The sequence below is a fragment of the Chanodichthys erythropterus genome, chromosome 14 (genome assembly GCF_024489055.1).
Source record: "Chanodichthys erythropterus isolate Z2021 chromosome 14, ASM2448905v1, whole genome shotgun sequence".
In the NCBI taxonomy this organism is placed as follows: Eukaryota; Metazoa; Chordata; class Actinopteri; order Cypriniformes; family Xenocyprididae; genus Chanodichthys; species Chanodichthys erythropterus.
In genome coordinates this window covers 43,768,266-43,791,544 of record NC_090234.1, presented here as the reverse complement: position 1 = coordinate 43,791,544, position 23,279 = coordinate 43,768,266, and the positions used below count along the sequence as shown (strand labels likewise).

At 37.6% G+C, this 23,279-nt stretch overlaps 2 protein-coding genes across 2 annotated transcripts in view; one reads left to right on the top strand and one right to left on the bottom strand.

Moving 5' to 3' along the window:
* epsti1 (epithelial stromal interaction 1) overlaps positions 1-14,163 on the bottom strand; it is a 28,808-nt gene extending 14,645 nt beyond the window's left edge. Inside the window, exons 1-7 of the mRNA XM_067408728.1 lie at positions 13,841-14,163; positions 9,099-9,157; positions 7,178-7,261; positions 7,012-7,085; positions 6,836-6,919; positions 5,779-5,852; positions 4,390-4,477 (exon numbers count right to left, since the gene is read on the bottom strand). Of these exons, the coding sequence (XP_067264829.1) occupies positions 4,390-4,477; positions 5,779-5,852; positions 6,836-6,919; positions 7,012-7,085; positions 7,178-7,261; positions 9,099-9,157; positions 13,841-14,010 (633 nt within the window). The 5' untranslated portion in view covers positions 14,011-14,163. The remainder of the gene's footprint in view (positions 1-4,389; positions 4,478-5,778; positions 5,853-6,835; positions 6,920-7,011; positions 7,086-7,177; positions 7,262-9,098; positions 9,158-13,840) is intronic.
* A 138-nt stretch (positions 14,164-14,301) lies between these two features.
* Positions 14,302-23,279, top strand: part of dnajc15 (DnaJ (Hsp40) homolog, subfamily C, member 15) — a 28,506-nt gene continuing 19,528 nt past the window's right edge. Inside the window, exons 1-3 of the mRNA XM_067408729.1 lie at positions 14,302-14,446; positions 16,029-16,080; positions 19,428-19,501. Coding sequence (XP_067264830.1) covers positions 14,342-14,446; positions 16,029-16,080; positions 19,428-19,501 — 231 coding nt within the window. The 5' untranslated portion in view covers positions 14,302-14,341. The remainder of the gene's footprint in view (positions 14,447-16,028; positions 16,081-19,427; positions 19,502-23,279) is intronic.

Below are 23,279 nucleotides of genomic sequence, written 5' to 3'. Positions count from 1 at the left end.
AGAAAAAAAGTCACCTACATCTTAGATGCACTGGGGGTAAGCAGATAAACATCAAATTTTCATTTTTGGGTGAACTATCCCTTTAATGGATCTTGAGAGAGGAAATACCATTGCTCCCTATGCAGGCCTCACGGAGCCATCGGATTTCAACAAAAATATCTTAATTTGCATTCCGAAGGTTAACAAAGGTCTTAAGGGTGTGGAACGGCATGAGGGTGAATGATAAATGACAGAATTTTCATTTTTGGCCAAACTAACCCTTTAAAAGTCCATAGATATCATCGTCAGTTTGTACTGCCGATGACAAGAGGACCTGTTTTCCTGTTTGTGACGTTCGGCATAAAGCCAATAGAAATGATTTAGAAATCTGCTGTCAACAAAAAAGAAGCTTCAAGGTCTTCCTGCAGTTCCTGCATATGTATGTGTACTGTATGTCTGTAAATATACACTGCCCTCCAAAAGTTTGGAAACACCCTAGAAAAGTGGGATTTTGGACAATATTGGCATGAATCCTTATTAATTTGTGATAATTTTGCACTGATAAGGGATAACACAAACTATGAAAACATATTTTATTACATAAACAGTTTATACATAGAAATACAAGTTCTAATTGGTTCATTGTATTCTAAACTTAATTGGCAATCAACTGTTGAAGCTATTAAGGTGTTCTGACCCAAAAATCTTTTACATACCTGGGCCAAGTTTAAACCAGTAACCAGCATTACAGCTGGCAAAGGGGCATGTCTGACTTTGACGTGTATATATTTCCATTATTATGTAATCAAAATGAAAATTATTATTGCTGGTCTTCAATGATAATGTCAAGTTACTCTAATGTATTTGCACCAAAAAATTATAAGGATTTATGCTGATATCATCCAAAACCACACTTTGCCAAGGGTGTTTGGAGGGCAGTGTACATATATACATACATATATGTACTGCATATATATTTTCTGTACACCTGTTCATGAGAACTGTTTCAATTAATTTTCCCACAGTGGCCTATTATTGTGGTATGCTTTATTTCAGATATCTAGGCCGTAAAAAGCAAGTAAAAACAAAACTGCGGTTGGTCATTGTGGATGTCAGTCAGGTGGTCTCTTCCTATCAAAGTAGGTGGTTCTTAGCCAGTATAAGCTGCAATGAGGACCAGACTTTATTCTGCAAGTCAATCATTGTGACCCATCCATGAACAAAACCATACTGGACCCCAGCCATTGTCCATACAGTACTACCCCCGAGGGAGAGCCCATCACACATTTCAGCACAAAACTGGGCTCTGAAATGGGTGTTAGCTGTGATGTTACTTTAAGTTTCTCATGGCCCTGTTCAGAAAGATGCTGTAAGGAGGGGCAAGCAGAGAGCCTGGAAGTTGAAGAGATCCATTGTGTGTTTGGTCAGACGGCCTGGGGACAGCAGGCAGGGGCTGCTCTGTTTGGAATGGCTAGAGAGTAAGGGGAATAGGTGGGACGACCTGGGCCTGGCATCCTGGGAAGCCAATACAAAGGATCTTTTGCACAAACAGAGGATATGGTGGAGATTAATCTGTCTTGTGGAAGCATCACTGAAAGCATAACAATTCTCGGTGGCCACAAAACCACATCAAGAACCCGTCTTTCCACAAACACTTTGATCGGCAGGCCTACGACATTTAGGTTGGAGCGTTTCATTACTTGGCCTGGAGGCCATCCAGCCACTTAAGTCAATAGAGCAAGAGAAAGCACAATCGAACGGCCTCCTCTCCCGGTAAGCCGAGAGAGCCAGAGCTCTGCACAGAATGCTGTTGCATGTGTTGTGTACCACGGCCCTGCTGTTCTAATGCACGATCTGTCTATTAGAGGGATTTTCCCCATTAGTCATCTAGAGGGAAGTCCTCGAAAGTCTCAAACAGGGAACAATTTCAGACGGGTTTTGAAAGCCGCACAACAAAACATTCTTTGCTTGACATGAGACGTTGTCGTTTTTTAACAGTGCTGTCAGATGCCAGTTTTAGTGGTTTCTACAACATAAGAGGCAGCCCTCAAACCTCTTATGGTCAGCCCAGCCCCACCAGTCACGGTCAGAAATTAACCAGGGCTCGGCAAATTGCCACTGAATGTGATAGAAATACTCCTGCAGCAAACTCCTCCATTTGATCTGTTACCTAACATTTGATATATTTCATTACATCAAATTCTAGGCCTTTGTAGTGATCTCAGTACTGTCAATACAGCACAATGACTGTCTCAAAGGTGAGTGTTGTGAATGTGCAGTATTTGTCATGCTTTGTGAAAAAAAATAAATAAATATATAAAATTAGCTCTGAAAACAATGAACGTGAAGTAAACACCCAAAAAACCAATAGAGATTTCATTTAAATATATCAAAAATATTTGCCACAAAAGACATCAGAGAGCTGTATCTATAGCAGATCTAGACAGGTGGAGCTGGGGAGGAAGTGTGAAAATTAAATTTTAACATCAATGTGCGCTGCTAATAGACCAGCTTGCTGCAGAAAATGTGTGCAACATTTAAATGTTTGATGTAATAACTCCTAATATTTGATTGGTTGAGAGAGATGTACTGAAAAATATGAAGCAGCATAACAGTTTTCATCATGGACAATAATAAGAAATGTATCTTGAGTAACAATCAGCATATTAGAATGATTAATGAAGGATCATGTGACACTGAAGACTGGAGTAATGATGCTGAAAATTCAGCTTTGCATTACAGGAATAAAAATTAAAAGGTTACAATATATTAAAATAGAAAAGTTATTGTAGTTTTTGAAATGTACTCTTAAAGGTGCACTATGTAATATTTTCTGTCTGCTAGAGGCCTATTCAAAACAAAGGCATAGCTTGATGATGCCAAGTTTGAGCGCGGAATCTTGGGACATGTGGTCTTCACCTCAACGGTGGTGGGATAGAATTGGGATAGGACTCGGGAAGAAATCGTGTTCATGAATGCGATTATTACTGTAGTATGAAGCAGAGCAGGACCGAGTGTTGTGGAGCTGAATGAGGCCGCTGGAGCGATTGCACAACACACGCCTCACGAGCAGCGGGACTTTTATTATGCCACAGTCGCCGGCGGCGCTTCCGCTTTTCCGGTCATGAGTATGAGGTAACACAGCTCTGTTTATCATATTAGATACATTTGATAGTGTTGAAATAATCGTAATAATCTGTGCATTCGCTCGGCGGCTGCTGTGAGACACTGTTGCACACTGCAGTAAGATTTTAGAATATCATATTAAATTGTGTTGATGAATGGCATGCAATTAATTTTAAAACATATTGTATGATGCTGAGAAAATGCTGTATTACTGTTACTAAAAATAAAGCTGCATCTGATTATGCTATGTTAGCTACATCACAAAATAGTGTTTTTCTCTGAGGCATGGGGTACTCGCAAACAAATCAAGAAAATTAGATGTAAATAATAAGACTAAACGTGTTGAGCTATATAACAACGATTAGTTGTCTTCTTTGGTGTTTCCATGGTTTCTACAAAATAAAACCGGAAACCGAGGGTAACGCGGGTATGACATAATTGACAGCTGACTCCTCACACGTCCCGGAGCCTTGGTTACAATTGCAATTTTCTCACGATTTACAAATAGTTGGAAACATCTGGGATATTGTAAGTACTCAAGTGAACAAAATATATAACACTGGGATAGTGGTTTTTGTATATTTTACTGCAAAATTCTTACATGTTGCACCTTTAATGATCCTGCAACGATCATTAAACAGACATTTGTAACAAAGTTTGCTTAAAAAAGCAAAGCATGATCTATATCTCAGTGTTTGGTTAACACAAGAGGATACTGATTCATACCGAAGCTGTTTAAAATTCAAGTGAAATCATGGTGGTTAGCAGTAATTAACACCTCGAAAGCATCCTGTTAGATTGCTTTTGTCATTGGCTGAGACTCTGGCTCCTTTCCAGGTACTTTCACTCAAACAATACAGGTTATTCCACACCAGTCTTTCTTTTTGTTGAATTCTCACAGACCCATCTCTGCCTTTTGTGTGGCGTGCTCGCTGCGAACTCTGGGAAGTCCCCTGAACTCTGCTTGCCTCACCATTCAGAAGCAGCACTTGCGCATTTCGAACTGAGAAAGCTTTATGGTGGACTCAGATAGCCCTCTCCGGCGTGAGGCTAATAAGGAGATAATTGGGGGACCTTTGCAACAGGCCTACTCTTTGCTACAGTCCAACGTCAATGAAAGCTCTCGAGTGAGGACTGTTTACTTAAAAAACATGTATCAAAGACAAATCAATTGGTGTGAATTATTCCAGTGCCTCAGGCTCTAACCTCAGCACCACAGTTATGCACAAGAGGCTTGAACACAGGCCTATGGAGCATACAGTGCATTTTTGGCCTCTGTCTTACCCAGGATGATGCTGGTATGGTATTGCTTGATGCCATAGAAACGGTACTGCTGGACCTCTCAAATCTTTGAAGAAACTCCTCGGTTTTCCTGCAGGAGGAAAAGACATAATTGTGATTACAGGGATGGTTCGTCCAAAAATTCTGTCGTCATTTACTCATCCTGATGTTGTTCCAAACCCATATAACTTTCTTTCTTCCAAAAATGAAAAAAAAAGTGCACTGAATTCTGAACTATATATTCATTTGAGGAAAAGACTGAAATTTAAGTTATTTATCGACTGTTTTGGACCGTTGGATGCTCGCAAATCTCATTCACATTTGCATATAAACTAGGCCTGCAAAATAATATTTGATGTTTAATGTGTTAAAAATAATTCAGTTAATTTAAATATAATTAATTTAGCCGCCATCGTACCAAACGGCATAAGCTCAGTTTTAGAGCCATTCAGTTTCAGCAAGTTATGCTGCATCCAGATTCTGATTTCTTCTGGCACTCACTCAAAACAGCTAACATGCTGTCGACATCAGGGCCAGTGGTGATGTAAATTTGAATATCATCAGTATAGCAGTAATACTCAAGGCCATACATCCTAATAATCTGACCAAATTGAAGCATATATGCTAAATAGATTTGGGTCCACTACTGAACCCTGAGGAACACCCTGTCAAGCTGGCATGGTATCAGATTTATGATTTCCCAGACTAATGCACTGGGCAATCGAATACCATCCCGGAAAGACCAAGCCAGCTGTGCAGCCCATGGCATATGGTGTCAATGGCAGCATTGATGTCTAACAAGACCAAGATACTTTTTGTAACCAATTTCAATGTGCCACATTTGAATATACACATATTAAAACTGCATCAATGAGATTTAAAAGCAAAAAAAAAAGCAAGAGGAAACGAATAACAACTTAAATTTTGGGTTGGTTTTCAAACAAAGCTACTGTATATTTTGAGAAAACTTGGAATATAGTGCAGAATTCATATGGACTGCTGCAGAAATGATGCATTATTGTGATTTTTTTTGGCCAGTTTGGAGCTTAATAGCCTCTGGAATGGAGGCCAGACTGGTAAAAAATGCTTTCACTGTAAAATCATATGGGTTTGTCATTTGAGTAACTGATGACAAAAGTTTCACTGCCAACAGTGGCTTATATCTGTTTCATTAACTTGCAGAATTCCTTGCATTTGCTTTCAATCATCTCTTGACAGGATCTCTAAACAAAAGGCATATTTTCTACAGAACATGGGCCAAGGGTAAACTTGTGCATTCAGGTTTATTGTTTTTGGATAATGGCCAATAGAGCAGCTTAACATCCTTCTTCCTCCTTTAAACAAATCACACTTTAAATCTGGCATAAGAAATCTGGAATAATGTTAACATACTTTTGCTTGTCGTGCTGATACCGCTCCTGTCTCTGTTCCTCTTCTTGCTTTGTCCTCATCTTTAGCTTATTGGCCTACAATGCAATAAAGATGTTTAGATGTAAAAGTACTTACAGTGTCTATTCAGCTTAATATGCAAAATGAACCATAAGCAAGCCATTTATAGGTTGATTGTCCAGAAGATTATTCTGACCAGCTGGACATACAGTAAAAAGGTTGGCTTATCCAATGGTGTGAGTTTAGGACAGAACTATCAGTTCTTACCAACAAATTACAGACAGAGGGAGTGTTTGAGAAACCTGTTTGAATACAATCAGTATTTTTGCAATTCTATTTGGTGAAGCTAGTGCAGCAGATATTTTTTTCATTTTGATGTTTCTATATTCTGTGATTCTTCTGTGCTGTCCAAAAAATGCATGAAAACATTTTTGTTTCTTTTTTTTTTTTTTACAGCCATTTAAACACCATGACTTTTTTGCAGTGTAATGATCATTCAGTATTTATACCACAGTTGGACAATAGCCTTCAATACCATTCTTACTGCATTTCATTGGCTCTGTATTTGTATTTTCCACAATGACAATAAAGTTAAATCTAATCTAATTAAAAACTGTTTTTTTTTGTTTTTTTTTTAAACTGTTTTTCATTTCCAGCATTCCAGTATTCCAAGCTTATCTACAATCCCGAGATCCCTAAAGTAAACCATTATTACACTACGAGAACTGCCAAGCGGGGACCGGCACATGTTTTAGCGAATGAACTTTGGTGTCTGTGGTTGCTGGAATAATTAAGACTCGTCAATCACACAAAGCTCATGCAGCAGCTGAAGTCTGAGGTCTAATATCTCCTTTAATTGCAGAGAATATGATAACTTGTATGTTGCCTGCAGTGACATCTGGAGTTATAAAGTCTGAATTACAAAGGCATCATAAAAAAAAGCACTGACTCCAAACATAAGCCAGATGACCACATGAAGTTTTGCAGATGCATGAGAGTAACAGAATGCCCTACAGAAATGCTGTAAAAAATCAGATGTAAACAATTTGTTGGGCAGTACCTTCTCTCGCTGTATGGCCTTCATCTTCTCAATCTCCTCCTCATCTGCCTGTCTCTTTTTTCTATCCATTTCCTCTTTCATGAGCTGTGGAGATATGAAAATGTAGTGTGTAAGTATGCAAAACACCACAAGTGTTTAGGAAATAAATCAGATATTTTAAACAGGTACTTCTAAACCTTTTTTTTCAGCTTTGACTGGCGTGCTTCCATCTGCTGTCTCTGTCTAACTTCTTCCAATGATACTGCACCACCTGTAAAAGAATATTTGCAGCTTTAGAACTTCTTTTCCTTTGGTCTTTTGTGTTTTAGATCAAGACTTCCATATATTTCATCTTCACATTACCAAGTTGCGCTGGAGGTAGGTGAATAGGACCAGGACGATTCTCTTCCTTCCATTTCCTCAGATCCTCCTCTTCTTTCTGTGCAACTGCAGCGAGAGAAAGAGAAGAGCTTTTCATTTCTAAACCCAAATGGGATGGTCTGACAGCTGGCTGAAACTCAGGGCTGGCAACTGAAAGTGTAAATGGTGCATTCTAATAAAAGACTATGTTCTACAAACAAAAATAAAATCTGAAATACACTACTACACAAATTTTGTCCATATGTTTGCCCCGATTTGCAGTCGCCAAAAGTCAGAGACAATCTGCAGATTTTGTGAATTCATAGTTGGACGATTTTGTACACATCTCTTAGCAATGAGGCGCATGTTTCAGATCAACCTAAAAAGTCTGGTAGTGTGTGAACCTTAGCCATTAGTGCAGTATTAGTGCAGAGGTCTTCAACCCTGCTCCTGGGGACCAACTGTCTAGCAGAGTTCAGCTCCAACCCTAATAAAACACACCTGGACCAGCTAATCACGATTTTTCAGGATCACTTGAAAAACCACAGGCAGGTGTGCTGAAGCAGGTTGGAAATATGCTATGTTCACACCATGTCATAATTACTGTAATTTTCGAGATGACAACATATAACGTTCTACCAAAGAGAAATAGAAAGATTGTTCACTTCTATTACTTATGAACTGAACTGCAATGCGCAATATGGTGGAATACGTCCCGCCATCTAAGTAAAAGAGCCAATCATCGACTGGTAAAGTCATCGTGTCACTGCAGCTGCCGTTAGAAGCTCCGATACCCATAGAAGCCTGATACTAGCGCTTAGGACTGCACATGCGCATTGGCTCGTCTAGCCTGAAAAGTAAACTTTTTTTAAACACTATTTGAACATTTTTGATACAACATTTATTGCACAGTTTATGTCAGATTTTGTTGCTGATTTGAAATATGTTATTTAATTGTGAGTTCACCAAGCAGTTTTTAAGATGTCAGGATTCCCCCATTCAAATAGATAGGACTTGGTCTTGGATGCCCGAAATAGCTGCCTAGAGGCGTTGCAAATATGGCTGCCGAGTGAACAGACTTTCCTTGAAAGGGACTTTGGTTCTACTCAGAGCTGTTCACGTCCTCGGACCATTTATATATGACTGGATTGCTCATGATTCATGAATGAAGCTGCCGCCATATTGGTATTCCCACAAGTCAAGTCAAGTCACCTTTATTTATATAGGGCTTTTTACAATGTAGATTGTTTCAAAGCAGCTTTACAGTGATAAGAGAAAAATAATGTAACAAAATTGGTTACACATCCTAATTTAATGGGAAACCATCTGATTTTAATGTGAAAACATTAACGAGTCAGTGTTTTATATATGAAGTCTCCCTGTACATTCTTACATTGCAAACATCCTGTATGATTATTTATTTAAAGTTGGGAATTTTTGCATTTCTATGGCAACAAATTCATCTGCAGCGGACAGGTACAAATTGGAACAAAAGCTCTCAAAAAAAGAAAGAAAGAAAAAAAAACTCCAGTTTAAAGGTAGTAATTTTGAGTTTGACGAGGACGTGAACACTTTTTACAAGTTAAAATCTTGTAATTACAGTAATTACGACATGGTGTGAAACGCACCTATAAACTTCGCAGGATAGTGCAGGAGCAGGGTTAGCATATGATGCCCGGTTTTCTCTGTAACCATTTACAAAGTCACCAAATGTACGATGACTAGTGTTTTAAAATCTGTTCAAATTTTATTAGTTGTGTAGTATGTATTCCAGGCTTAAGATAATATTTAACTTCATTAACAAAGGCAACGTTTGTCTTCCTTTGCAGTCACAAACAAACATGCTAAAATTGCACCTGATGGTAACAATTAGAGAAACATCTGGATCACATGAAGATGGAAAATACAAAATGTCATGACTTACTCCTCTGCAGTTTGCTCCGTCTTGATTCATTTGGTGGTATCCTGGTGAATCCATCAGCACTGTGTGGGCAATGGCATGCATAGGTTCATTTGGTTTTTGACTGTCTCCATCTGTGGTATGAACTTATCAGCTGTCTCATGTGCCAGAAATGTCTCAAAACCAAGGTGGGGCACAAGTCATCTTTTCTTACGTAACGTCAAAATTTTTCACAAACAACTTTGGGGAACTCCCCCTCTATCCCCATCATATCTGAATGTGACACAGTACTCCCACCCCAAATAATGCAGCTGTCAAAATCAAATTAAAAACACATCTGTATCATAGCTGATCCCCTGACATCACAAATGACCCCAAATGTGCTGCATGATGACATATAAAATGATTCATGTGGTATAAATGAAAAGGTTAGAATTATGATGATGATGTTAGATAAATCAATAATCAAGTAAATGATCACAACACAAACAGAAATAGCGAGAAGAGTACTTCAGTTCAGGCAACAGTTCAGTATTGATCATGAAAATTACGAATTATTTAAACATGTTATACACTGATTAATAGCTCTTAATGCACAACACATTTTCTGCCATTGAGGTATGATGCGGGTAAGGTTAGGGACAGGATTGGTGGTATGGGTAGGTTAAGGGTTGGTTAAGAACTCAGAAATGTACAATGGTCCAATTGATTACTATAAGGTAACACAGTTTAATCTGTTTATATTACATTGTTTTAATAAGGTATTTTCTTGAAAATTTGATTTGTTTTCTCCTGTTAATGTACGATTCAAAATACAGATTGTGTTACGTCTTTAGCAAGCATTTGGCTAGTATTTAGCAAAACTTAATTAACCACCCTTTACACAAACATAGTTATAGCAGCTAAAAGTGGCCATAAAGATACTACACAAATTCTGGAAATAAAATGAAAACTAAAAGACTATCAAATCACATGAGCCAATATTTTATTCACAATAGAACATAGATAACATAACAAACTGAGAAAGTTTACACTTTTATCCACTAAATAAGCTAATTTCAAATTTGATGCCAATCTTCCAATCTGTGAAAGAGCATGTGAAAAGATTGTGGAAAACAATGTTCCTCAACGTCAAATTGCAAAGGCTTTGTAAATCTCATCATCTACGGTCCATAACATCATCAAAAGATTCAGAGAAACTAGAGAAATCTCTGTGGGTAAGGGACAAGGCTGAAGAACTTTATTGGATGCACGTGGTCTTTGGGCTCTCAGACAGCACTGCATCACTCATCGGCATGATTGTGTCAATGACATTACTAAATGGGCCCAGGAATACTTCCAGAAACCACTGTCGGTAACCACAATTCACCGTGCCATCTGCAGATGCCAACTAAAGCTCTATGCAAAAAGGAAGCCATACAGTATGTGAACATGGTCCAGAAACGCAGTGGTGTCCTGTGGGCCAAGGCTTATTTAAATGGACAGTTTCAAAGTGGAAAAGTGTTCTATGGTCAGACAAGTCCAAATTTGACAATCTTGATGGAAATCACAGACGCCGCGTCCTCCGGGCTAAAGAGGAGGGAGACCTTCCAGCGTGTTATCAGCGTTCAGCATCTCTGATGGTATGGGGGTGCATAAGTGCATACGGTATGGGCAGCTGGCATGTTTTGGAAGGCACTATGAATGCTGAAAGGTATATAAAGGTTTTAGAGCAACATATGCTCCCCTCCAGATGACATCTATTTCAGGAAAGGCCTTGTGAATTTCAGCAGGACAATGCAAAATCACATACTGCAACTATTACAACAGCATGGCTTCATCGTAGAAGAGTCTGAGTGCTGAATTGGCCTGCCTGCAGTCCAGATCTTTCAACTATAGAGAACATTTGGTGCATCATTAAATGAAAAATGCATCAAAGACAACCACAAACTCTTCAGCAGCTGGAAACCTATATCAGGCAAGAATGGGGCCACATTTCAACACCAAAACTCCAGAAACTCATAACCTCGATGACCAGACGTCTTCAAACTGTTTTGAAAAGAAGAGGAGATGCTACACCATGGTAAACATGCCCCCGTCCCAACTTTTTTGAGATCTGTAGCATGCATCAAATTTGAAATTAGCTCATTTTGTGCATAAAATTGTAAAATTTCTCAGTTTAAACGTTTGCTATGTTTGCTATAGCCACGTTTCCACCGCAGGAATTTTACCCAGGAACTACTCGGTGTGTTTCAACCGCAGGAACCAGGGTCTAAATGAAGTTCCGGGTAAAAAATTCCCTCTCTGAAAGTACCTGCTCGCTAGGTAGTACTTTTTCAAAGTTCTGGAACTTTCGGGGGTGGGACATGCTGAACATGCTGATTGGTTGAGTTCACGCAGCATTTTGATTGGTTAACTCCACGCAGCATTTTATTTCAACCATCGTTTTTTTAAAGTCTGTTGCGGTGCATAGTGTAAGAGTTGTTGCTATTCAAATCAACAGTGGAGTGGGGGGGAGGAGTTCCTGGGAAAAAAGTTCCCGGGACAAATTGTTCCAGGTAATTTTGGTGGAAACGCGGCTTATGTTCTATTGTGAATAAAATATTGGCTCATGTGATTTGAAAGTCTTTTAGTTTTCATTTTATTCTAATTTTAATGTCCCAACATTTCCGGAATTCGGGTTGTAAATGATTAGTAAATGTTTATGATATTGCATATTTACAAATGATGAATATTTTCAACTTTAGATTGGGTCCTGCAAAAACATGAACAAATAATTAATAATTAATTTGTAGAAATGTGTGAATATGGTGAATTCAGGGCATTTGGGACATCAATATGGCTGTTTATAAAGGTACTAATGATTAGTAAATGTTAAAGTGCCACTATTATGGATTTTTGAAAATTACCTTTCATGTAGTGTGTAGCATAGCTCTAAGTGAATGAAAACATTCTGCAAAGTTTTAAAGTTCCCCTATTATGCCTTTTTCAGGGTCCTAATATTGTTTTGGGAGTCTCCTAGAACAGGTTTAAATGCATGCAAGGTCAAAAAACACTTTCGTTTTCTCATAATATACATAGGCTCACGGAAAGGAGGGGTTTAGAGAGACGGATTCTCTGAACTGCTTCAAACTAGTCGTTTACAAAAGATTGAAAACTCAGGTGAAATTAAATGTATATTATGAGAAAATGAAAGTGTTTTTTTGACCTTGCATGCATATAAATCTGTTGTAGGAGACTCCCAAAACAATATTAGGAACCTTGAAAAAGGCATAATAGGGGCACTTTAATATTTGTTAATATGTGTAAATAAAAGTCTACAAAACAAAGACCAAAAAAGTCACCTTTACAGTCTGTTGTTATGAGTTAATGAATGTAAACATGAATAGTTTGTGAAGTGCTTAAAATTACTTATTAAGCCATTTGTAAATGTAAAAAAGGGCATTAGGTAATAGTATATGAACTGAAGTTTATTGACATTTGTTAGCATTCAAAAGTACATTAACAAATAAGCTTTTAATCATTGCATAATTTCTGTTAAAATCATTTGTAGATTTTTTAAAATCCATGAATTTACACTTTACTGACATTTGAAAGCATTTTAATGTACATTAAATAATTATCTATTAATCATTAGATAATGTTTAATAAGTAAATATTAAGCATATTATCTCATATTTATGTAAATATATAAGCTAATACTCAGTTAAGCATTATATAATGTTTGTTAATGATTTATTAATGAAAGTTGTCACCTAGATTTTTAGACGTTTTACGATAAATTATTATTTATTGTAGTTCACTCTCTTCCCAGAATGCCCTGGGGAATGAGTAATTATGGTTGCATTGTTTTTATTTGATGTTTGTCTTGTGATATCATGTCAGTTACAGTATTGCTTCTTTACTCAAAATGACCAGGTAAAACATACAAAGAACATAACATTTAATGTGTTCAGTGTAAATGAAGGGATTGAACATTTCTCTAGAACTTAAGAAACTATTTCAGATGTACTTCATTTGCAGTAGTGTTTTATACGGGCTATAAACAGGTGTTCAACTTCTAATGATGGCCGACATGACATGATGACAAAGATTTATTTACAAACGTGTGTTTTATTATATATACATTGTTGACATGTACTGTCAACCAGATGGTTGCTGTAGCCTATTTTTAAAGGTTATATTAATAGGTATTGTTTTATAATAAAATTAACAATTTATTTTATTGTATTTTTAGTGTTATAGGCCTATACTATTTCTGTTTATAGCCTACTAACGATTTGAATGTATTCGATAATACATAGAAAAATGTTCGTGTGCTAGTAGGCTATCAGACAAACTTCCCTTTGTGGACAATAAGCCTATTTCAGTCTCACCTGCCATGTAAATACTCGTACCGGAATTCTGAAAGTTTCGTTTCTCCTGACTGTTTAGACGGAAACGAAACTGAAACCAATGTGGTTGCTGATCATAAACAGAGAAGAAGCTATGCAAATAAATATACAATTTAATCCCCAGAATGCCCTCAAACACATCGAAATAACGATACATTTTAAAACGTAAATGTGTTTTAAAAGTAAAATGTTTATTTTTTTATAGCCTACATATATTATTATCATTGTATACATTCATATATCCTATATATATATATATATATATATATATATATATATATATATATATATATATATATATATATATATATATATTTAAAAAAAAAGCATCAAACGTAAACTTTAAAGACATTTCACTTGTCTAACAGGCCTAAACGCTTTAGTTGTACTCACTGTGTTGGCTGATTCTGAGGGTTTTGCGTAACGTTACCAGGTGAGTTCTTCTCACATTCATTTTCATTCGTTTGCTCGCTGTCCGTCATATTGCTTCTTTGATTTATTGTATTTCCTCTATATCCGCCGCTTCTTGCGTTATTACGATTTTGATATGTATATTGATTCATGCTACTATGTTCTGTTCCGTGCCTGTTGACTATTGCATAAACTACAGCAGCTGATCACTGGCAGTGGCAGAGCAGACTGGTGGCAGTATTGGCAAGTCTCTGTGTGGGATTCCCCGCTAAGCACCACTATATGCGACATAATGCATGCAACCTTTTTAAAACCATGATAAATAAATAAAATGCTTAGGGTTTACATTATGGTTTGGAAGTTTATGACATAAATATATTTTATAATTGTTTTTAAACTTCTGTTTTGGAATCGCGAGACCTCTTAGCTTAGCAGCATGAAGATTGTCCCTCTGATGTTTCCGTAGTTGTGTCAGTCACCAGCATGGCGAGCTCCAGTGGTGTAGCAATGGACGGGGACATAATGAGACATGCTGAATATACACCAAAATCTAACGTGCAGAGTGAGACAGATATTGACAAACGCCTTGTGAGTAAATGTCGCTCTGGAGAGTCTGGAGAATTTACACTGTTTTACTATGAAATGTCTGAACCACCTGTGTCATAAGAGTTTCATCTGTGCTCATCATATTATTGACCTTGCTGATCATATCTGAAGCATTTACATAGGACTTTTAGTTTTTTCTTATCAAATAATGTTATTTTATTTGATAAATGCTTACTGCAAATTGATGTATTAATGAAAATCGCTCAATAACGGTTGATGTAACGTGGGAAATTATTAGCATGAAGGACGTATTACTCAATAACATTCTCAGTTTTTATGCATCAGCTCTTGTGAGTATCTAACAAACACTTTATGGCTCACTAAAAGTTGATTTAATAAATATAGTAATAAAAGAAGATCCTTAACTAAACATTAAGTTTGTCAAGCCAACCTTTTCAAAATGTTTAAAGGGGTAGTTCACCCAAAAATGAAAATAATGTCATTTATTACTCACCCTCATGCCATTCCACACCCGAAAGACCTTCGTTCATCTTCGAAGCACAAATTAAGATATTTTTGTTGAAATCCGATGGCTCCGTGAGGCCTTCATAGCCAGCAATGAAATTTCCTCTCTCAAGATCCATTAATGTACTAAAAACATATTTAAATCAGTTCATGTGAGTACAGTGGTTCAATATTACTATTATAAAGTGACGAGAATATTTTTGGGAAAAAAAAAACAACGATTTATATAGTGATGGCCAATTTCAAAACACTGCTTCATGAAACTTCGGGAGCATAATGAATCAGCGTATCGAATCAGTGGTTCGGATCGTGTGTCAAACCTTCAAACTGCTGAAATCACGTGACTGATTCAGCTGATTTGACACGCTTATTCATTTGTGCTCCGAAGCTTCCTGAAGCGGTGTTTTGAAATCGGCCATCACTATACAAGTTGTTTTTTTTTTTTGTTTTTTTTTTGGCTAACCAAAAATATTCTCGTCACTTTATAATATTAATATTGAAACACTGTACTCACATGAACTGATTTAAACATGTTTTTAGTACATTGATGGATCAACGAAGGTCTTACGAGTGTGGGATGGCATGAGGGTGAGTAATAAATGACATTATTTTCATTTTTGGGTGAACTAACCCTTTAAATCTCCATCAGATAGATGGACAAAGACAGATCAATAGATAAACTGTCAGATAGATAGATAGATAAGCTGTCAGATAGATAAATATACAGATACATAGATAGGTATCCATCAGATATGTATTGCGTTAGATAGCTAGATAGATTGTCAGAAGAATGAAGGTTAAAGGGCTTGTACATTTTAGCTGTTTAATGTTTGCAGCTTGAATTTATGAATCATCATGTAATGTCATGATGATTCATGAGTCAGACTCTGAACATTCAGTCTATGGGATTTTGGGAATTTTGGTTTGTCAGTTACTGTCTTAGAACAGGTTGATGGTCTGTGGTGATTTTGGTGGACATAATTTAAAATCTCTGTAGCCAACATAAATATATGACAACACTTAAAATGCTTCTCTACCAATGCTGACCTTTTGTTTCTTAATTATATAGTGATAAAATGTTTGTTTGTGTGTGTTTCAGGGTGGCACTCTGATGGCAGTGGGACTGGGGGTTGCTGCAGCAGGGTTTGCAGGTGAGCATAACCGCTATGATCCCAGTGTGTGCACCCATTTGGAGATTCCCAATCCTGTGTCATTAAACCACATGTTGCATAGTCACATGCAGAAGCTACATGCATTCATATAATATGTGTGGTATGGCCTAGTGGTTAAAGCTCTGGGCTGGGAACCAAAGGTTAACTGGTTCAAACTGATGATTGATTACCATTGTGCTTTTGAGGAAGTACTTAACCTCAAATTACTCCAGGGGAGACTGGATTGGCTGTATTTTATTGCCTGGATTGACTGCAATAAGTATTTTCAAGCTGTTGACAGCATTAGCTACATGACAAATTAGAGGCCACTCACTGGTTTTGCGGCTAAAAATGCAAGACGCGGAGTCTCATTATTTTAACTTAAGTGCCGCATTTTTAGAATGCCACGTCATGCACAAGACGCTGCAAAATAGCGAGATGTGAGCACGTGAGCATGTCCATCTAGCGCATTTACATTGAAAAAACAATGGAAAACTTGCGCAGTGGAATGGAAAAACATGTGAACTGGCCCTTTAAAAAATTAGTTGAGTAAATTATTTAATTACTTACTCAAAGATAGTGGCTGCCAGAGTCCTGCACAGGTCCTTTTTGTTAAACCCGCACCCGCAGTACTTAACAGAACACCCGACCCGTTATCCGACAGCAGCACTAATTTCATTCCGTACCTGACCTGACCCGTTAGAAACCGTGACCCGCATTAAATCAACATCAGGTAGAAAAAAATATTTATTTTCTCACGTAACACGAGCAATCAAATCAACATTAGGCATTCTGAGTTGATGCACTTAAGAAAAACAGACATGCAGCCCACCATGATAATAATAAAATAAAAAAGATGAGAATGTGCATCCGTTGTGTAAACAATACAAAACTTTTGCCTACATCATGTGAACAGTCTGCTCATACAAATGTGCATAAATCACCCAAAAGGCTACAGATGCTTAGAGGTCTTGATAAGTTAAAAGAACATATAGTCAAATATGAGCCGGGGATATTTTAGCGGATCAGATCAGAGTCTCGGTAGAAAGGATGTGACAAGATCATTAAATTCAGACATACATTGTTTCCTTCCTACATCTGTATGCTGCCCATGGAGGCAGCATTTTTTAGCTTTTTGTCACTTGCTTTGATCCTGAACGAATCGGTGTGCTTGAACGAATGAGTTGAGTGAATGATTCAATGACTCCCTCACAAAGACATTGAGAAATTTGAGTGCGAATTATGTAAACACATATATACATATATCAGGATTCACCAATAACCTTCATACTAAAATTTATTTTTAAATTTACAAAAAGAAAAAGAAAAAAAGAAAAAAGAGGAACAACTGAAACAGTATACTCCAGCAGACATATCATCCAGTAGCCCAAGACTGGTTGCCCACTGAAGCTAAGCAGGGTTGAGCCTGGTCAGTACGTGGATAGGAGACCTCTTGGGAAAACTAGGTTGCTGCTGGAAGAGGTGTTAGTGAGGCCAACAGGGGGTGCTCATCCTGTGGTCTATGTGGGTCCTAACGCCCCCAGTATAGTGATTGGGACATTATACTGTCAAAAAGCAGTCCTTCAGATGAGACGTTTACCCAAGGTCCTGACGCTCTGTGGTCATAAAAAAAAATCCCAGGATGTCCTTCAGAAAAAGAGTAGTGGTTTAACACCGCATCCTGGCCAGATTTGCCCATTGGCCTCTGTCCATCATCATGGCCTCCTAATTATCCCCATATATACTACTGATTAGCTTCATCACTCCATGTCCTCTCCACCAATAAGCTGGTGTGTGGTGGGCGTTCTGGCGCAATATGGCAGTGAAAAAGTAAGAAAAGTTGTTTCATAGCTGCAAGATTTCTCTGTATAAAAATGCAAATACACATATACACAACTGGTTAATTTGTGTTAATTAGGCAGACATTTTTCATAAGTTCTCCTGTCCGTAAATATGAAATTATAATTTTATTCAGTGTGTTTGAGCAAATCAGTTGAGCGAATGATTCAATGATTAACTCAAAAAGACAGTCACTTGTTTCGATCATGAATGAATCAATGTGCTTGAATAAATCAGTGAAAACTTTCCACCACTAATACACAGTTTGACAATCCATCTGGAATGCGCAAACACAGACAGAGTGCTACCAAACAGCGAAAAGTTTCAGTGCTGTTGGACTAAATATCAGCACTCTTGGATCGCCTTGCTGGCGAAGGTTTTGTGTTTGCGTTCTGGCGCAGAGTATGTTTCTAGGCAGGATGTTTGCAAGCTAAAATCCCTCATGTTGTGGTTCACAGTGGGATAGAGTAGCCATTGTATAATGTAATAAAAGTTTTTTCCTCTTTTGTCCTCTTAAAATATTTAGCTAAACTTTCCTTGTGTATGTTAAAACTGCCCACAGATATTTATGATGTGATTCTAAAGGATTGGAAGCACTCGAGATGATGGCGGCGTTGATGAGGGAGATGGTTAAGCCGCTCTTACTGTGAGTGTTTGTTCAAGCCCCCAGATGAAGCTCACCCTGGTTAATGAGGTCAATGTGGCCTCTAGCATTAGAGGTCTCAAAAACGCCAAATAATTAAAGCGACTTTGTCATCAGCCTGTTTACGTTTGATTCTTTTCTGGCAGGTGTCTCTCCCTACTGCTGCTTGGTAGTTAATCATTGTTAGTCGCCAAGTCTTCCACCCATGGCTGTGTGAGGTCAGGATGGAATAGCACTTGTGGTCGCTTTGAGGAAGGGGGCTAATTCCCATTTCAGTACATCGAGGGGGCAGCGCTTCTGCCAAAAGCTGAGGCGGTGTGTGGTCTGATTCGCTCAGAGGCAGGGCTTTGGATTACAGCGAAGGGAGCCTCAAACGCTTTTTGCTGAGAAGCAAAATAACGTTTTCCTCTCAAAAGTACACTCCTCAGAATTTGATGAAATGAAAATCCCAAAATGTTCCCATAATGTATTACTTTAATGATTTTCTGAATTCTTCACCTACTATTTGGTTGCATTAAATGAGCCGCTTAACGGCCTTTCTCAGCTTTTTATTGAATGCTGGATGTTCAGAGGCATTACATGTTAATTTCATTGAGTGCTGTGCACTTGCAGTGTGTTGCTTCACAGTTGAACCACAACCGCTGGCAGTTCACCAGCACCCTGACCAAGTAAATACCAAGGGAAGTTGAAAGGCGTCTTCACCTTTAACACATATTGAATAAGATTAAAATGTGGTTTTGTCCTTGGTTTCACCCTTAAACCAACTTTGTTAACCCTGGAAATTAACTCTGTAAATTGTGCACTATCAAGTGGCATACTTTAAACCCATCAACCCCTTTTTTTCCATTATTACATTCGTTTTTAGGTCGATATGCTTTCCATTTATGGAGGCCTCTGGGACAGGTTATCACGGAAGCTGCCAAGAAGTTGCCCACTACGGTAAGTGTCAGAAAAAAAACCCAACAATTTTTTTTAGCCTACATAAGCAAATGATTTTGTTGTGGGATTGCTCTCTAACACCCTATGAATCAGTATTCCCATTTGAAAAGATCCAGCATAACATATTCATTTTTTAAACAGATTCTGCTTCTGAAAGTGATGATTTGTGGGAATGAAATTTGGATATTTCCATGTTCATTTCCACATCTTGAGGTGCTTGTTTGCTTGCGTTGTTGTTGGCAAGCTAAACCTCTCGCTGTAGGGCGAAGGACTGATTCATCGCGTCTTTCTGGCCCTGGCCATAGTTCACGCTGTGCGTTTGGTTTTTGATGGGGTCTGTAAACCTGATTTGTCCAGGTTCTTCTTAATCTCTTGGCATGTGTGGTTGGGGCTGGTTCCCAGTGCTTTGACTCAACCTGCACACCTGTGTACGCTCTGAAACTTCAATAATCTCAGTGGCTTTCGCAGATTCACAACTGAGCACTCTTGTAATAGATCATTATTACATTCATTAATCCAATGATTTAATTTTTCTGTGAATCACATAACGGATGAGTGTGATTAAGTGACATGTTGTGGGCTGAGATTGGACTGAACATTCTGGCCTCCCTCGCCCTGTAAACATACATATGTTTTTACTCAGTTGTGAACTCTGCCCGAAATCCTGCAGTATGCACAATATCTGAAGGAGCCATGTATTCTGTTACGGCATCTTTATTAAAGAGATAGTTCAGTAAAAAACAATGAAAATTCTGTTATCGTTTACTCAACATCAATCAGTACATGACTTCCAAACCTGTGTGCTGTTATTTTTGCCATAGAACACAAAATTTGACATTTTTGAAGAATCGTTTCAAAGCTCTTCAAAGCCTGTTCAACCACAGTTTATGTCATCAGAACTGTTAAGGTCCAAAAATTACAAAACAACACACTGACTTTTTTGGTCTGTTTCTCATACAAACCTATTTTAATGCTTAAAGGGTTAGTTTGCCCAAAAATGAAAATTCTGTCATTAATTACTCACTTTCATGTCGTTCCAAACCTGTAAGACCTTCGTTCATCTTTGGAACACAAATTAAGATATTTTTGATGAAATCCAAGAGCTCTCTGACTCCTCAGTAGACAGCAATTTAACCGCCACTGTCAAGTTCCAGAAAGGTACTAAAGACATTGTTAAAACAGTCGACGTGACTGCAGTGATTCAACCTTAATTAATACAAAGCGACAAGAATACTTTTTGTGCCCAAAAATGAAACCAATATAACAACTTTATTCAACAATAAAAACGTTTTTGCACAAGTCAAGTCAAATTTATTCATATAGCACTTTTTACAATTGGTAATTGTTTCAAAGCAGCTTTACATATTAGAAGCACAGAAAAAAAGAGAAGTGGTTAAAAATAAGCTGTACAAGCAAGCGTGGTAATATGTTACATATACAAGATGGTGCTACATTAAGCCAATGTCGGCTGACTCCCAGGGGTGGAAAAAACCCCCTAGGAGAAAAACCCAGCGTGCTAACACTGGGAAAAAAGTCCTAGGAGGGAAAAAACCCCTTGGAAGATATATATAATATATGTAAATGGATATGGAGATCAAAATCTGAATTATACATTTTATTATAGAGATTAAAAATAGATTATATATAAATGTATGTAGGCGGATACGGAGATTTAAAAATCTGAATTATAGATGCAGCCAGAACTGGATCTGTAGGCCTATTGTCTCCTGGGCTACGTTGTAGTCAGGTCCAGACACAGGTTCTCCATCTGATCTGGATATGGCCTGGATCCAGCACCTGGCAAACCTCAAGATAAGCAGAGAGACTGATATTAGCGTAGATGCCATTCTTATTCTGATGTACAGAAAAAGTATTCTCATCGCAGATTAATTGTTAACCCCGGGTCAATTATGAGCCGTGTGAAACGTGAAGTGGGATAACCCAGAATTCCTTTATCCGGGGTTTAGAATGATGCAGGGTTAAATATTTCAAGTGTGAAAAGCCCTAATGCAGTGGTTCCCAACCTTGTTCCTGAAGGCCCCCAAACACTGCATATTTTGTATCTCTCCTCTGTCTGACTTGGAGTCTTTACTAATGAGCTGATGATCTGAATCAGGTGTGTTTGATAAAGGAGACATGGAAAACATGCAGTGTTGGGGGGCCTCCAGGAATGTAGTTGGGAACCCCTGCAGTGCTTCCCACACATAGACTTTACTTGGGCGGGCCGCCCACGTATAATAACGGCCGCCCAAGTATATTTGAAGACACATTTTTGCTTTTATTATTTTTATCCTCTTATACTTTTATATCCGCGCAAGATAATGAAACCATCCGCGATCGATTAACTAGTCGTTTCATACCTGCTCGTTATGTGTGTGTCAGAACTGTTAACTCCCCCTAACATTCAAACGGGCGCTGCATTTTGCAAAGTCACAAGGGGGCACTGTTGCACGTTCTACAAGCTCGCGCAACAGCGCTTCAGACTGCTTCAAAGTGATTCTCGATCAATGAAAAGCACAGATTTATGCCATGCGATTGCTAATGAACTCAAGTTGATGAATTATTACAAAGTCTACTTCATGGCCTTTATATAAAATGTTTTAGACGATTGTAAGAATCTGAAGGACCAGCCTGCAATAGTACAGACATTTCAAAATAAGAGTCCCGGTGTATTTCGGGCTTGTTTATAATTAAAAGTCACACGCTAAGTTTTTTTCTTTTTCTTTTGGGCATTATTGGTATTTTGGTTACACAATAAATTGTATTTAATTTGATTTCCATTTAATTCATATTAAATTATTGTATTCTCCCCCACAGGAAGAAAAGACTAAGAACATTATTTGACATATATTATTCATTTTATACATTTTACTAGTAAAATCTGTGTCCCATTCACTGAGAGATACTATATGACAGCAAGGAGAACATAGGAAAAGGTGAACCATTTAAACGCTATAATTTTGCATAATTTACAATGCATAATCATGCATAATATTAGTATCTAATTAAATGTGTTATGCCATGTAATTAAAATTAATTTCAATAAATAAAAATACTGTTAAAAATCACACATTATTTGTTTGTCACATGTAGTAGAACATTTTTGTGCCGTGGGTAATAGGAGGATTTTTCGCCCGGCTAGGACCGCAAGTATATTTCAAACCCGTGGGAAGCACTGCCCTGCCCTAATGTTTGAAAGTCCCACAGTTGAAATTCTATGAAGAAAATGGAAATATAAACATGGTTCTCATGAGGTCTGTACTGTAACAAAATCTCAGCAAAAAACCTTCTTCCAAACACCTGAAGCTCATATAAAACTTGGCCTTCATGATCTTAACACTTGATCTTAGACTGTTTGATGCGTTCACGCTATGTCATAGTTACTGTTGTTACTAGATGACAACCTAGGATGTTATATATAATTCTATGGCAATACAAATGAATCTGTGTAATTTGAGTAATTGACAGAACCATAATATAACAAGTAATACAAATGTCTTATTAATATACATATATTTTAATGTTTATTTTGTTGTACATTCAGTGCTATCTATAGTAAACTATCTTTTGTATACTTTCAGATTATTGCGTTATAATGACATTAACAAAAATTAAAGTAAAATATATCAAAAATATAATGAAATAACCGCATTGTAGTACATTTTAACCCTTAAGCCGCAGCCATTTTGAGAGTTTGCGGCTAATGTTGCAGCAATCATGCAGAACAAGTGGAGACTCTCAGAAAAAATCTGAGTTTGCGAATTGGAATTACGAGTTC